This window comes from Clinocottus analis, unplaced genomic scaffold (assembly GCF_023055335.1).
Source record: "Clinocottus analis isolate CAN_PGR_092001 unplaced genomic scaffold, fCliAna1.0.p SCAF_9, whole genome shotgun sequence".
Classification (NCBI taxonomy): domain Eukaryota; kingdom Metazoa; phylum Chordata; class Actinopteri; order Perciformes; family Cottidae; genus Clinocottus; species Clinocottus analis.
Window position 1 is genome coordinate 6224482 of NW_027176251.1, and position 17345 is coordinate 6241826.

General features: G+C 44.6%; 1 protein-coding gene across 1 annotated transcript; it reads left to right on the plus strand.

Moving 5' to 3' along the window:
* Positions 1–333: 333 nt before the first annotated feature.
* Positions 334–15356, plus strand: LOC137781384 (potassium/sodium hyperpolarization-activated cyclic nucleotide-gated channel 2). The gene is made up of 9 exons (XM_068570114.1): positions 334–2221; positions 7261–7467; positions 7769–7982; positions 8269–8430; positions 9394–9612; positions 10514–10660; positions 10781–11021; positions 11140–11304; positions 11659–15356. Exons 1-9 carry the CDS (start codon positions 1530–1532, stop codon positions 14043–14045), a joined length of 4434 nt encoding a protein of 1477 aa, XP_068426215.1. The 5' UTR covers positions 334–1529; the 3' UTR covers positions 14046–15356.
* Positions 15357–17345: the final 1989 nt, after the last annotated feature.

Below are 17345 nucleotides of genomic sequence, written 5' to 3' on the forward strand. Positions count from 1 at the left end.
TTTCAGAGGTTTAAATAAAGTTTCATCATCATGCTCTCCATCACGCGCGCTCTCGATGTATTGGTGAGAGAGGGAGGGGGTGACGCGCGACCTGTACCTGCGAGGGATGCGCGCGTCTTGCGCCGTCCGGGCACGCAGCCTTTGGGGGACTGATGATGGTGATGCGGATGCCATGGCAACAGACCGATTAGATCCAGACCTTTATATGCACATTTATTTATTTAATATGTCATTTGCATGCGATGCGCGCCTCTGTGGACGTGCCAGCTCTTGAGCTGAGTCAGAGAGATAAGTGAATTTATTCTCGAGAAGTCCATCGACTCCGACAGGAGAAGCAGCAGCAGCCACCTTCAACGCTCAACAAGTTGTTTTATGTTTTTATAGGAGGCTTTTCAATTCAACTGAGCGCATCGTTTCACCTCGGAGCAGCATTATGAAATATTGAATCTGTCCTCGGTATCATTACGGCGGAAAGGACAGCGCCGTGTCCCTGGAACAATGCCATTGAAAGTCGGCAGAAGTGGGAATAAATGGCAGCGGCTGCGAGAACAGAAGACTCTGAACACCTGACCAGGTTCATCCTGTCGTCACTTTTACAAAATCGCCCTGTTGGAGCCGGTTGTCTCTCCGGCAGTCTGAGCGCTTCTTTCAGAGGCAACATTTCGGCGCGCCTTCCATCACGACGAGTGTTTTTCCGCTCGGATACTGGAAATGAAAACGTGCCGCCGATTCAGTGAAATCATGGGCTACATGTGGGATCATTTGACTTGTTTCTGCCGTGCTGTGTATCTGTCGGTCCGTTCTTCTTTGTGCGTGTCTGAATGAATCGGAGCGCCTTGGAGCATGAGCGCCTGTATGTGCCTGCGATGCGCGTCCCTTATGTCCATTAACAACCCATCCCTCCTGACAGCGGATCAAGTGTCCTTGTCATTCATCCGTGGATGAATGTTCCCCACACTTCCACCTTAGCGCCTATTTCTTACATAATGACATTAGTAGAAAAAATGTCAAATTGGCTGAGCAGCCTGGGCATTTAGGACAAACAGGCAAGGACACCGACAGCCAATGAGCGGCCAGCTCCGTTATCTACAAAAGACCGGGAATCCTGTGCCAAAATGACCGGCGTCGGGGCGTTGAGGGCGGCCGTGGAGAGGAGAGGGAGGGCCTCGGGGGGAGACAAACGTTTCAAGGACGACGAAGGAGGAAAGATACAGAAACATCTGTAAGGACAAAAGAGGCATTAAGAGAAGAGGGAAAGTGAAGCTGCTGGCATTCCTCTGACATGAAGGATGTAATGTCTGGATGGGGCTGTTTCCAAGGGCACCGAGGTAAGCTTGGCCACATGAGCTGAGAGAGGGCGGAGGTGTGCGCTGCCGGCTCCAGGACAATGACTGGAGGTACAGAGATCACTTTTCTCTAGCTTCTTCAATTTAACATTCAATTGACATTGTATAGCCTATAGTTAGGCCAACTAAACAAATTAGTAGTCTCCCTGAGGGTCACTAGTTCACCATCTTCCCTGACTTGGGATGGATGGGGTGGCGGGAGGTGTGGGTACCCCCAGTAGCACCGGGGGCTCTGGGGGTGACAGCCTCCCCAGACGTAACGGAGGGGACTCAAAGCGGCGCAGTAAGGGCAGCCTGCCTTCCCCGGGCTACAGGCTGTCCCAGGCCTCGCTGGAAGGGGAGAGGGGCTCCTTCGGGGCCGACGGCACTTCCTCAGGTGGACGTGGCCGTCGTCCCTCCATCATGAGCTCCTCCACCAGGGACGGCCTTCCCTTCCGAACAGCGGGCACCCCAACCACCCCGGTGCCCCTGGCGCCACCGCCCTCCTCCTCTGCCACAGCCCATCCTCCCCCGCGCTTGGTGGGCTTTGCCACCCGCGCCGCCCTGAACTCCACCTCCTCCACCGGGACTGGAGTGATGGTGGTGGCCACCGGCCCGGAGACCACCACCACCACTACATGTAACACAACTGCTGCAGGGTCTCCTGAGTTTATGGGTCAGTGTGGACTGGGTGTTTTGGGCATGGGGCTGGACGGAGAGGACTACAGCACCTCCAACCAGAGCACCTTCATACAGAGACAGTTTGGAGCCATGCTTCAGCCGGGGGTCAACAAGTTCAGCCTGCGCATGTTTGGATCCCACAAAGCCGTGGCACTGGAGCAGCAAAGACTGAAATCAGCAGGGGCGTGGATCATACACCCATACAGTGACTTCAGGTATACGCACTCACACCCTCAACAGCGAGCTGCAGTTTTTGCTAAAACAAATGCCACTCAAGTTATTTTGGTTCAGTTATGGATCATAGACAGCTGAACTCACGCTCATGAACACTTTACGGGCCACACATGAAGCATAATAACAGACACGTGAAGTGTGGAAGAAAAAAACAGAAATATGTCATACATTTAGCTCCATCCTCATTGTCAACTGGGGGAAGAGGGAGGAGTAAACTGGCAGGAGGCTATGGTGAGGTAGGAGAAGCAAAAGATGCAATGATCTGCAGGAAAGATGGTTTCAAAAGGTTAAAATAGAGAATGAAAAGAGGGGAGTGTGTTTAAAGTCCGTGGGGGCATGATGAAGGCAGGGAGAAGTGTTTATGGAAAGGGCGTAACAAGGCCTCCAGTGTAGACACCATGACAGGTATACTCTGTCTACAGAGACTGATTGTTTCCAGAAGAAACTATTTCAGGATAAATGTGAGAAGATTAGGAGGACAAACTTATTCATGACATTTGGTTGATCAGGGAGCAGCGAGAGATGTCAAGAAAGTAAAAATTGTTTCATCTGAACAGTGGATGAACCCAGCACAGCACCCCCTGCTGGTGGCTCTGTGCAGGGAATAATAAGCATGAGAATCCCTGAAATGAAATTTTTTGTTTTCTTGAGTGAAACTCTCCTCATGAAGATAAAGATGAAACTGGGGGCTAATTGTTGTCGTAAATCTTTCTCTGGTTGTCTTTCATTAATGGAGGTAAGTGTGGGAGGAGCATTTTTTTGGATGGCTGCCAGCCTCAAACACTCCAAAAGCCAAAATGCATTCACCCTCACATACTCACAAACAATGTCATACTATTTACAAACTGACATGCTAAACACCCGTTGGCATGCTGTTCATTGGCTATTAGAGACTTTGCGTTAATGTAAAATGTGCAGGTGGAGCGCAGAGGGAGACACAGCATTCATAATCTCTATGGCTGCAGCAACAATGGAGGACTTGATCCCCAAGGCTCCTGGCCCACTTTTGTTTCATCAACCACACACGCACACACACGCACACACACACACACACACACACACACACACACACACACACACACACACACGCACACACACGCACGCCTGAGTCATTTTGTATTGTCTGTCAATTTGATGATCACTCACAAGTTCTGCGTATCAGTCTGCTGACAGGAGAATGAATGAATGAGGTCAGTCAGGAACAGAGAGAATATGGATGGGTAAATGCCGCTCCCACACTTATTGATATTCATGCTAGATATCTAAAAATGCTAATAGTACTAATTAACCTGTCAGAGAATCACAATTGAATTTGGATCAATTATGTATGACTTCCTAAATTATGCAAGTTGAGTGTGCATTATGCATAATTCAGTTATCTAACTTTTCCGTTAAGTACCTGTAGTCTGAAGAGGAACTTTGTGAGGCCGGAGCGCGAGGATTACTGATAAAGCCCCTTTATTGGGTTTTTGTCCCTGTATTGACCTTGAGCACAGAGTCTGCATGTGCAGTTTGGTGTGTGTGTGTGTGTGTGTTTGTGTTTGTGTTTGTGTGTGTGCGTGTATGTATGTGTGTGTGTGTGTGTGTGTGTGTGTGTGTGTGCGCGCGAGAGTGTGTGTGTGTGTGGTCTGTCACTATTGAGTGTGCTAATTAGCTCTCACCTCATTAATAAAAGATGTATTTCTGCTGCACCTTTAAGAGTCAGAAGAAGACTATACATTGGAAGAGAGCGAGGTGGAAAAAAAAAAAGATGGCGTGTCTGTCACCACAGATCTGTTGTGTTGAGACAGGCTTGGTGGCATTACACGCATAGTAACAGGGAGTTATTACGTAATTGCCGGGTGCTGCTGTGCTTGTTCGTCTGTAGTCTGGCAGGATGACGTGTGAAAACTTGTTCAGAACTGACATCTGGCGAACCGCGAGCAGGGAACCAATCAGAGGTCGCTCATGGGACACTTGGCACTCAATTACAGTAGAATTAGTGTTTCGTTTGACAACAGCTGAGCAGGTAGATGCAGGTCAGCTCTCCTCTGGCACCTGTTCATGTTCAATACTGATGAGGCAGTGGAGAGCCTTTGATTGCATTTGCAATTTCTATCTGTGTGTTCACGAGTGCACACAAGTGCACGTACAACCACACACACGATGCCTGAGCCAGCGTTGCATCAGTCCCCTGTCTTGTCAGGTATTTAGGCAGCATGACAAACCTTCACATCATTCTCAGTGTTGATCTGACGTCTTCTCTCGTCTGTTTGGTTGTTCTCATTTGTCTGGTCTCACATCTCAATGACGGCAGTGAAATCTCGTCCACAGGCTGATTAATGTGCAGTCACATGTACAATGTAATGTAACCCGTTGAGATTAGTTTAAAGCAGCCAACAAAACCAATGATTCGCTATGTAAAGATGGAGTGGATTAACGTCTACCTGAGCAGAGAATGATGTCGCTCTCCCTCATTGTGTGTTGTAATCCGAGCTTCGTCGACATAGCCGGGCCGTCCGCAAATGCTTTTAGTGCATGTTAGTGGATGTGAGCGTGTCCCACTGGTTAGCTCATATGAGAGCTCTACTCTGCTCTCATATGGCGGTTACAGTTGATGAAGCCGTCCAGACTGACAGCGTCGTCGTGGAAGTGTAGTACCCTACCTCCGGCTCTCCCTCGGGTAAACACTGGTAGCTCTGTCAGCACTTTGCTGTTACGCTGTCAACGTTAGCTACGAGCCGCCGACTCGCTGTTGACATGTTGAGAACCATTAGGAGGCAATCAAAATGCTCCCAACCTCAGATCTTGCAACTTGGACCCTCAATTAAATATTTAGTAATAATCTCTGTGAAAACAATGTAAAACACATTGCATTGCAGGTTAAATGGCTTCATTTAAGTCAATGTTTTTTGTGAAATAATGGATGACAATACATCTCAAACAGGCCTTAAACAGATAAAAACCTGGGGCTCCAACCACAACATAACTGTCGTACAGTTTTGAGTAAGTGTAGTTACATTATATTTAATTTAGCTGACGCTTTTATTTTTTTTATTATTTATTTTCTTCACCGAAGACACAGAAACGGGGAGAAAATTGGGGTTAATTAGTTATTTTCTACCACTATAGGGCTGCCACAAATGATTCCTTTCATCAACCATTGATCTAAACATCTAAAGTCCAAGTTGACTAATCCAAATTGCTTGTTTTGTCCGGGAAACCATCCATGTTGTCAAAGAATTTAGACTTTATTGCTTAATAGACGAGAGTCGTTTCAGCTTTACAGCACATACAATAGCAAAAAGCAAAGTCCTCCTTCAATTCGTGTAAAGCACTGGATTTTTAATGATATCTCACAAGTAATATGATATGATTTACAGAAATGTTCCCTTCAATCAGAGTTTACAAAGTGTGACCTCAAGATCAGGAAGCGTTCATATCCAGCCCCGTCACCACAGCAGCGACAGAGCTGCTGCATCTGTGTTGCTGTAAATACTTCCTGCATTTATTGTGAGTGATTATGAAGTGATACATGTATCAGTCAGGGTAAGGGAGAAGTAGCAGAGTGATGACTCATACTTAATCTTCATCAGTCTAGCGGCAGCATCACACCACATGAGGTGGTGTTACTAAATTAGATCTCAATAGCAATCGACCACAGACCTTGAGTGTGCTTCTCACAGAAGGAGAGCGAGTGTGTAGAAAGCAAGTCATCGATATGGGTTAAGGTGATGGATGAAGGGATTAGCAGAAAAAAGACAGAAAGATGACAGGCATCATCTCCAGATGATTGGATTTCCTTTTCTGTCATACTTAAATCACAAACAGACTCTTATGAGAGGGCTACGTCATCCGATAATACCCCCCAGCATGAAATACAGATTTATAAATCCTCCCAAGGTTACTGGTCAGTTCCTGTCTCTGTCCCCCTCTGTCTGTCTCTCTGGCTCTCGAAATAGTATCTTAAGTCTTGTAAAATTACCTTGATATGTCGTCCAGATTATCTCGACCGGAGCTTTTGTACAAATTCAGTTCAGGAGTTTGGAAGATAAGGCGCAATCCAGATGCATTATGGGATTTGATCAAGTGTCATACAGACCCATACTCTAAAAATCAGGATATCTCAGTTTCTGCTGCCTCAGAATTGACCCTTTCTTTATTGAATCTGTCTCATAACGTGATGTAATTACGATACTGAATCTTAGGGGAGTAAAATGCATGGTCTTCTTCAGTTTGAAAATCAATAAAATAAGTACATTTATTGACATGACTTGAGCAGTTAAATTATGGCTAAAAATGTAGTGAGTAGGAAAAGAAAGTAGCGCAGGCTTTACTGATAACATTAACAATAGATCCCAATTATCAAAATAAGACAAAGGGATAGTAGAATTTAGAATTTGATGACTTAATTTATTTTAAAATAGTCGAACAACAGAAAAAGTTTGGTCTTATTGGTCTTATACAAAAACATGTCTTCACATCCAACTACAGCCCACAAGCCAAAGATGTTTAATTTATAGATACATACATTAACAGAACATTTAAAAGTATCAAATACTCATATTTGAAAAGCATTTTTGTTTAAACATGACATGCCAATTTTTGTTTTTGCTATCCATGTAACTCTAACCTAAAGTGTACTTTCGCTGCCATATTTTAGGAATGTATTTATTAACATATTAATGAGATTGATCGATGTCTCACTCTTCAGCAGGATTAAATATTACATTTACTTTATTTAGTTTAGTTGAGGAAATGCGTGACATTGGACTTTGGAATTTCACTGCCAAATAAGTGTAAAAATAGACAGAAATATTCTCTAAGAGCTAATGCATATGTTTCTTCTTCTTTCACTCCCATCCACAATGAATTGAAACATTTCCAGCAGTGAACAGCTCTTCCATTTCTTTTGTGCATTGCATTGTGGGATACTAATCACACAAGAAACACGATGCAATGAACTGAAGGGCCAGTAAAAAACACACGACTTAGAAACAGAAAGCAACAAAAAAACTCAACGCTTTCTTTCTCTGTCTAGATTCTACTGGGACTTGCTAATGCTCATGTTGATGATGGGGAACTTAATCATCCTGCCAGTGGGCATCACTTTCTTCAGAGAAGAGAACACTCCTTCCTGGATCATCTTCAACGTGGTCTCTGACACGCTCTTCATGGTCGACTTGGTTCTCAACTTCAGGACCGGCATCATCAAGGAAGACAACACTGAGATACTGCTGGACCCCAGGTCATTAGAAGCCTCGCTCGTTGCATTGATTATGTATATGTGTATGGTTAGGAATATTAATACGGCTGCTCTGTCACCATTCATTTAAATGTGCTCTTCTGGCCATCTGCTGTGCTTGTGTGAAATGTACAAAAATTAATTAAAAAAAGGTGACATGCAGCTGGTGGCAGAGCTGTGTTCACGTTTCAGTCGTATTCCTGTTGAATATTAATGAGAATCGCTTCTTGCCGGCCAAATGTTGGAATCACTTCCCCGATGCCTGATTGCCAAATTACAAATGTCACTGCTCTTCCACGCTCAGAGCGATCCGACAGAAATACCTAAAAAACTGGTTCCTGGTGGACTTTGTGTCATCCATCCCGGTGGACTACATCTTCCTGATGGTGGACAGTCTCGACACCGAGGTCTACCGGACAGCCCGGGCGCTGCGTATTGTCCGCTTCACCAAAATCCTGAGCCTGCTCCGACTGCTCCGCCTGTCTCGACTCATCCGCTACATCCACCAGTGGGAGGAGGTGAGAAATTGAGCCTGTAAACGGAAAAACAAAGTCGAAGGGAAAGGGAAATTTGTTTTCAAGAGGTAGTTCAAAACCCAATGTTATGTGTAAGACATGACTCATCACAAGCCTTATGAAATGTCATGTCACAAACAGAATCCAGTATGTTTTTTTATATTGTGCGGGAGGAAAAGCCTTTGAAAAATGTTATAATTAAATCCTTGAAAAAAGGTAAACCTCTTATGACCTTTCCACTCTTTTATTTATCCCAGTTATGGTCTTATTTTCCTCTGCTCCTCCTCAGATATTCCATATGACCTATGACCTTGCCAGTGCCATGGTGAGAATAGTTAATTTGATTGGCATGATGCTGCTGCTGTGCCACTGGGACGGCTGTCTCCAGTTCCTGGTCCCGATGCTGCAGGACTTCCCTCCTGACTGCTGGGTTTCCAAGAACCTGATGGTGGTGAGTCTCTGCCCAGCCGTCTGTGTGTACGTGATAATATTTTTAATTTGTTTCAGTAATTGTGTATTGTGCAGAAAACAAAAAAGAACCTGACACTCAGTGCTGGGAGAATAAAAGGGACAAAGCGCTATCTCAACTTGTTTGAACAGAATTTATTCCAGATGAATGCAAATCACAGATTCAAAAAGCAGCTTGGTTTCTGGTTATCTGTATGTGTGTGTGTGTGTGTGTGTGTGTGTGTGTGTGTGTGTGTGTGTGTGTGTGTGTGCGCGCGCAGAGTGAGTGTGTTTATCAGATGTGACATTGTTTGTTCCTTATCTGTGTTAATTGGCTCATGCAGGGACATGTCCAGTTGGAATAAGACTGACTTTCATCGTCATCGCGAAACTAAAAAAGATTTTCCAATTAAAAACCTCGGCAGAGATCAGGTGAACGTGTGAACGCACGCAAGTCAAAGGCCTCAGGGACCCGCTGGAGATTTTGTTTCTGTGCGTGCAGGAGACACACAGCTGTATGAAAATCGCTGAGTCATGTCTTAGTGGTTGCCGTGGTGACTGTTGCTAAGCAGGCGGATGCTGGGATTTTCCCCTGAGAAAGTCCCCTCATCCTTTAGACTATTAACATCTTAGTATAATTGGACTCACCTTAAAACAGAAGGAAATACACACTCACACAAACACACACGCACAGGCTGGTCTACATGTATTTAATAATGCAAGTTAAGAGCCTTTTTATTGTCCCAGTGGTTTTAAATGGTCTGCAGACACTCCGTTTTGAAGCAAAGTGGGTTTTGACAGTTAAATTGCTCGGCTGCTACATGTTATGATCTCAGCTGTATTTTCTGAAGTGGTGTGGCTGAGAGGAACGAAAGCTCCTGTAACACAACTAAAATAAGAACAATTTAATATGGCAGCGCCTTGGTAATTAACACTCCTTTTTACTCGTCCTGCCTCCCACTCACAGAATGACACATGGGGCGTGCAGTACTCGTATGCTCTGTTCAAAGCCATGAGCCACATGTTGTGTATCGGGTACGGTGCCCAGGCTCCAGAAGGGATGACGGATGTGTGGCTCACCATGCTCAGTATGATCGTCGGTGCCACATGCTACGCCATGTTCATCGGCCACGCCACCGCTCTCATCCAGTCGCTGGACTCCTCGAGACGACAATACCAGGAGAAGGTGAAACATGACTGCGATACTTGTTGTAGTTTAGCCATCAAACCTGCTTCAATCCATTTCTGTTGACAATAACATTGTTTATTTTGTTTTTGTTCATTAACCAATCAAATGCCAGTGTAAGATTCCCATCACAAGCCCATTGTGACATCTTCAAATTTCTTCTTTTGTCTGACAATCAAAACCCTAAACACGCTCAATGTACAATGATGTAAAACAGCGGATCTTTATATTTACAAAGCTGGAACAAGTGTATTTTTGCAGATGATTGAATCATCAAAATTGTTGTTGAATAGTTTTCTGTCAAAAGGCAACTTTTGGTTTTCAATGCGCTGTCAGGACTCTCCAAACCTCAATGGATTTTTTATATTTTAATTAAACAATCTAAAAATTACTTTATTCAAACTTCCCACAATTTATAGACCAAGGATCACGCCGTATTTTCCATAAAAATACGTTCACAGTCTGCAATTTCATTTGAGTGTCTAAATTCTTAGTGTAAAAATATTCATGAAACATTGTCGTGTCCCAAAATTTACCGTAAGAGAACAAAGAAAAATACTATTTCCTTACAAATCTAGAATGTATTAAATTATTATTATTATTATTATTATTATTATTATTATTATTATTATTATTATTATTATTATTATTATTATTATTATAATCACAATTATATAGATGTATAAAATGATCATTGTTGTGACATAGATGACTTTTCTGGCATGTGTTAAATTTCCAAGGCGGTTCACTCTTTCACTCGTCCATATAAAATAGACACTCAATAGTTTACACAATAGATCAGTAAGATGTTAGATTGTTCTCATGCTTTTTTCTTTTAAAGTGCACGTGTTTGTTTTCAAACCCCTGACATGTGCATGTTTGTGTTTGTGTGTTATTGCAGTACAAACAGGTGGAGCAGTACATGTCGTTCCATAAGCTTCCTGCAGACGTTCGGCAAAAGATCCACGAGTATTATGAGCACCGCTTCCAGGGTAAAATGTTTGATGAGGAGAACATCCTGGCAGAGCTCAGCGAGCCGCTTAAAGAGGTAATGAATTCTCAGACACTTACACGTCTAGAGTAGAGTAGACAGGTTACTCTACGCTCTGGCCTTTGAGCAAATATCCTCCTTCCCCTCTCTGTTTATCTCTTCACCCTCTTCCTATAGGAGATAGTCAGCTTTAACTGCCGCAGCCTGGTGGCTAACATGCCGCTGTTCGCCAACGCTGATCCCAACTTTGTGACTGCTGTGCTGACCAAGCTCCGATTTGAAGTGTTTCAGCCTTCAGACTTCATCATCCGCGAGGGCACAGTTGGACGCAAGATGTACTTCATCCAGCATGGGCGAGTCAGCGTGCTGACCCGTGGAAACAAGGAAACCAAGCTGAGCGATGGGTCGTACTTTGGAGGTGATAATGTGCAGAGTTGTCTAGATAGCTCAAATTGTGTAGGAAGGTATACAGGAACAATATACACTAGTTTATACTGTAGGATCAATTTTTCTCACTGCCTATCCCCTTTTTACAGAAATTTGTTTGTTGACTCGTGGACGGAGGACAGCCAGCGTCCGTGCAGATACATACTGTCGCCTGTACTCTCTCAGCGTGGACAACTTTAACGAGGTGCTGGAGGAACATCCGATGATGAGGCGTGCCTTTGAAACTGTCGCTGTCGACCGATTGGACCGAATCGGTAAAGCATGGATGCCTGAGTGGCTCATACATTTCTCTGACAATCCTGTGTGGGATTTGCTATTTTCCTTTCAGCTCTATAATTGTGTAACAACCTTGTCCACTATTTGCAATTATCCATCCAGTATTGCTAAATTTCTCAGGCGCCTTGTCCTCAGCTTAAAGGTTGGAACTCTTCTTTGATAAATCCAAAGCTGAAATATTAAAGGTTGAGCAATGTTCTTTGTGAAGAAAAGATGTTTGCTATGTGTTCAGTAAACAACTTGGCCTTCTAAAAAGTAAAACATTTCACTCTTTCCCATCTTTGTGTTCTGGAACTGAATTTGCACTTTGATCTAAATTTTCTCCTCTCCAGGCAGGAAGAGCTCCATGCTCCTGCGGAAGTCATCCCAGGGCGGTTCTCTGGGGGGCAGCATGGGTCGTGGTGGAGGCCGTGGTCCAGGGGGTCCAGGATCCGGAGCCGGCACTCTGGGTTCTTGTGACAGCATGCTGGTGCAGCAGATTGTCAAACACGACAGCATGTCGGCCATGCAAGATGCTCTTGCGGCTGCTGCTGCTGCAGGAAGAAGTGGAGTCATCGGAGGAAGTGGCACGGTGTCTCCTCAGCCTCGCCCGGTCATCTGGGCGCCGCTGGTCCACGCCCCTCTGCAGACTGCTGCTGCCACAAGCAATGTAGCCATCGCCCTCATGCATCAGCAGCAGCAACAGCAACAGCAGCTTCAGCAGCTTCAGCAGCAGCATGCACTTAGAGGTTCTTTCTTCCTGCCCTCCCCTCTTGTTTCTCCCTCTCCTTCCTCCTCTTTCCCTCTGTCTCCACCTCGTCCTCCTGTGTTACAGCCCCTCCGCCCCTCTGTGAGCTCTCTTATTGGGATGATGACGATGGGAGGGATGGGAGGAATGGGTGGTTTGTCCCCAAGAGGATTTCCTGCCTCTCCCTCATCCATGGGCCCTCCTGGAGGGTTGACATCGCCCCCTATTGTTAAAACGCCATCCACACCCGCCTCCTCCGTCCCGACGTCTGTCCAGCAAGAAAGGACTCTTCATTACAGCCTCCGCCTCCAGGCTGATCATCCCTCAATGATTGCTGGATCACCAGGTGGAGGGCTACAAACTCTACCCCTCCACAGGGTACCTGTAGCAAACTCTCCTGCTGCTTGTGGTGCCCCGTCAGATTACAACACTTTTGTGGCGGGCCAGCAGGGAGCAAAAGAAGCTCTGTTACGTCATGGAGGAAACAGCTCTCAGGGTCTGCCTGCACTTGGCAGACTCACCCAGGAGGCAAGGCTGATGTCGGCCTCGCAGCCCACACTGCCTCACCGCTCCTGGGCTGGAGTGCAGCCTCACCCGCCTCTCCACAGGAAGGCCTCAGGTGGTAATTTGCTGGCGACTCCTTTCCTGGCAGGGCAGTTGGCAAGGGGAGGCAGTGCAGGTATGCTGACCTGTAACACTCCAGTTCAGCTGGTGACACATATACCGTTTATTGCACAAGCACAGGCCCCAGTTCCTATTCAGGTAGTACTGGCACACAGTCTGCCTCCACAATCTGCCCCTCACACTGTGCCCACACCTACAGCTGCATACATGCCATCTGCAGCTTCTTTACCATCTTTCTCCCCTCCAAAGCAGACCACACCTTCCTCGTCCACCCCTTCACCTGCACCCACTCTCTCGTCTCCTTCACCTATACACCCCCAGACACCTCGTCCTAAACCAATCCCAATGACCCCTCCCCCTCCTTCCTGCTCCACCCCACCTTCAGCAGGAACAACCCCCCTGTCCCTCGCATCAACTTCTCGTCCCAAACCAATCACTACACCCTCTCCCTCACCGTCCTCAACACCTCCTTCATCTTCTGTTTCTACCCCTGTTTTAATACCGCAAACTTATGGACCCAAGACATCTTTTACGTCCTCTTCTCCCCCTTCCTCCTCGATCACCTCTACCCCACCACGCCCCCAGAGCCCACGAGCCAAGGCATCCAACACACCTCCTTCTGCGTCTCCATTGTCTGGCCCCAGTCCTGTCCCAACCCCAATCACTTCTCCGATACAGACTCCCACTCAGACAACCCATGCTCGTATTTCGACCCCCGCCCAAACTCCTACACAAACCCTGACAGCTGTTACTCCGACCCAGACCCTAACCCTTACACCTTCTTCCTCTCCCATCCCTGTTACACCTGTTCCCTACTCAAGTAAATCCCAGAGTCCAACCCCTTGTCTCCAGCCCTCTGTCCCTAGTTCAAACAGAGGCCCCACCTCAAGCCAGATCCCCAAACAGACCCAAATTCAAACTGCGCCTCCTTCCCTTCTACCAGCTAAGAACTCTCCCCATAAAATAACTTTCACAGTTCATCCTGTCCTTACTCCAATCCCCACATCAGGCTCTGTTTTCTCCATCAAACCAAGCCCAGCTGCAACCTCATCCTCAACAACTTTATGCCCAAACCCAAGCCCCGCTAACCCCTCATCCCTTACTACCACCTCCTCCACCACCACCATCTCCTCTAGTTTACAATCTGTTTCTGCACACCCCCAGAAACAAAAGCCAACCACCACAGCTGCCCCTTCCTTCTCCTCAAAACTCAACACAGCCTCTACCACTGCCCAGACCTCTCAGGCATCAACCACTGCATCACTCATCAGTCAGCGCATGCAGCCACCCCTGCCAACACCATCTCCCCTAAAGATGGGAAAAAAGACCCTCAGCTATCACTCGCCAGAAAAGACTCAGAGGGACTAAAACACAAACTGCCCTTTAACATGTAAGAAATTCTCATAGGACCTTGTGACCGCTGCTGATTAGCAGAGCCCTGGATATACCGAGTTGTGTCAGCTTTGGCATCAGATATCCAATGATGATGTGTCGACAGGTACATCTTGTTTGCATTCACTAGGATGTGATTGTCTTAGAACATCAGGTGTTCGTGTGACTCTCAACCAAGCCATCGCTCGAAGGGACTTTCTTGGTGTGTTGAGTGGTTGGTGCAGCAATGGTAGAGTCTGAAAAAACATCCAAATGTATACATACATATCTGTGTTAGTGATTGTTGGAGCAAGCAGGGGAGCTGAAGTGGAAACAGTATGCACAGTAAAATGATATGGTAGCAATAGCTGAGAAAGAAAGTCTCCATTTTCTATACATGCAATACATGTGAAACATTCGAGACTCTCACAACGTGACAGGAAATGACATTAACAATAATAATAAATGTGAGTAAATAATGACCTTTCTGCTGTTGGATGATGTCAGTTTCAAATGCGGGAAATAGAGCAGACACTTCCTGTTTTCCAGCTCCAACTCCCTCTTGCCTCCCATTCTGCACCAAAGTGTAATAATTTCTCATCAGAATATTAATAATTATAATATTATAAAATCACTGTAAAGTTGAGGCTCATATGAATTTGAATAATTAGGAGCAGTTCACTTGTAGTGTTGATGTCCAAGGTGTGTGGTGTTTAGTTTTTTTTAATGAAACAAAACTTTTAAACCTACATGTTCACACTGACAACTTCTGTAAATTGTGTTTTTTGTGTGTGAAAGACAATACTGCTCTGCTGTGCACCGTGACTCATCCTGAACTGTAAATATGTGCCTCTCTGTGGGTCTGTTGTAAGCTTCCTCACGCCTCAGCCTCTCTGTCTTTAATCTCTTCTCTGTCTCTCCGTCTTTCATCTGATTTCACAGCCTCCGTCGCTAACTGCTTCTTTGGCGCTCACAGACTCTCTCCCTTTTCTCTCGGTTTGCCCGACACTTTGCTCTGAGCGACCGTTAGCCTCATGTTCAAATGGCTCTTCCTTCTGTCGCCCTGCAACATTGTTTCAGCACCATTTCCAGTGATGTTTGATGTTTTGTGTGGGTAGCAACAAGACATTTCTGACTTAACCCCTAATACCATGTTGCCTAGACTATAAAGTAAAGGACCAAATGTTAAATTTTTTTTTATTTATCTCAGCTTTAGCTTTTGAACAGAAAAGAATAGCCAATAATGCGGTCGCCATGATGATCTTGAGCGTGGTAAGAAATAGATGATGATGATGATAATGATGATGATGATGGTGAAAAAGAAGAAGATGATGATGACGAAAAAGAAGAAGATGATATTCTTAACAACTATGATAGCAATGATGAAGGTGTATATCTGGATGTAACAATAAAGCGGATTTAGATATCATCTTGTTGAGTGTGTTGAGACATTAGCTCCTTTGTGTGCTTGCATGTGTGTGTTTGTTCTGTGAACATACATGAAAACTATATATTTTCATGTATGTTTAAAATTCATGTATTTTAAATTTACATTTATATAGCCTCTATATGTATATATTTTAGTTTACTGATCATCGCTTGGACGTGACCTGGTGACTCAGATGGTTTGGTCTCGTTCGCGACCTTTGGAGGATTTGGGACAAGAGAGGTTTGTTGACTCGACTTCAACACATGGTGTTAAAATGACTTCTCCTGTGAGAGACTGCTCGAATAGTTTACAACTGTTCGCTCAATCCTTTGCCTCTGCTCCTGCATCCCGAGCACTAATCTTGTGCCTCTCGGTAGAGGGCAGACACACTCACATCCCTTCAAGGTTAAGCTTGTGAATGTGGGGACGCTTAAATCTCTCCCGCTCTTCACAGGACCTGAGTCAGTATCCGCCTTTGTGAGGCAGATTACTGTCTTGCTGATGCACTTGTCTCCTCTTTCCAACTTACCTTCTTCTCCCTCCCACACATTGATTTGACATATCCTCTCTCATTATGTCCAAGTTTTTTTTCACAGCCCTTCAGACCATGGAGATGAGTTAAGAGGCATTAACATGTTGGATTTATCCTTGTTACTATTTGCTGAGTGTTTGGATGGACCCTTCTGAGTTTCTAAAAGCTGTGTGAATTTATGTGGAAGAGGGAGATGCCTTGTAGCCGCACATATAGTAGTTTTTTAGCTGTTCATGAATTAAACTATCATTTCTAAGACTAAGGCTCTAAACATATTTTTTATATGTCCACTATAACATTATTGTTTGTAGCAGATTTAATGAATATAATTTAATTGATATCAAAATATGTAATTATTAGTCATAACTCAATTATTAATCATAAAACCATAAATTGCTATAATAAAGTATGATGTTATTCAGCTTTAGTCACAATAAATATAATAAAGTAGGCTATAAAATTACATTAAATATAAATAACAGAATTGAACTTACCAATTTTGAAAAAATAGGGAAAACCTCAATATGTATTTATTACGTTTCCGTCTCAGGGTTACTGGGGAGTTTTTGTCATAATGTACAGTAACCTATAATGCCATACACAAATATAATCATCAAGTTATTTATAATTAAATATTGCACATACACTCTTATCCTTGATTAATGTTTATTAAACAAACAAAAGACAAAACAAATGTTTTGCTTGGGCTGCAGGCTGTACGGTGGCCGCTAGATGGCGATGGGACTTTATTAATCAACACAGCAGGAAGAAGGAGCCTCTTGCTCAATAAAACATTTTACATGTCTTAAGTTTGGGTCTTTACAGTAACATGCGAGATCAGGAGGGACATTTGAATGTCAGGGGGAGAAAACGTTAATGGCGGCAGACCAGCCTGCATCAGCAGGCATGAATAGAAATGGGCGAGAAACAAAACTTTAATTGCTGTCCGTCATTCTGGCTCTGAAATAGACTCAGAGGAAAGTCTTTACTTTGGGCCACGATGGAAAAAAGTGTCAGAGAGTTTTTTGGGCTAAAAACTGACACTTGTTATGAGTATTCCTCGTCACACTAGTGTTGCATTACCTGGTTAAAGCCACAGTCTGCTTGTACTTGTCCTGCAAGTTTAATCACTTGATTAATCCTCAATTCATTAATCCATATCTAGACTGGAGGGTCTTTCTGCAGTTACTTATGCTTTCCAACATGCTTTCCCAACTGGTAAAGCAGTGTAATGTACATTAATGACCGTTTTTCAGATTTCGTTTCACCAAAGAGTTCTTAAATTGTTTCATGTGAATATTTTTTAGATGCGAGAAGAGATGAAAGTATCCACAAT

What these genes read in the sequence shown, in the direction of transcription:
- LOC137781384 (XM_068570114.1), top strand. Translation starts at nt 1,530, where the DNA reads ATGGATGGGGTGGCGGGAGGTGTGGGTACCCCCAGTAGCACCGGGGGC. An exon ending in GACGACAATACCAGGAGAAG is followed by an intron (nt 9,613 to 10,513) that starts GTGAAACATGAC and finishes GTGTTATTGCAG; the next exon opens with TACAAACAGGTGGAGCAGTA. An exon ending in CGACCGATTGGACCGAATCG is followed by an intron (nt 11,305 to 11,658) that starts GTAAAGCATGGA and finishes TCTCCTCTCCAG; the next exon opens with GCAGGAAGAGCTCCATGCTC.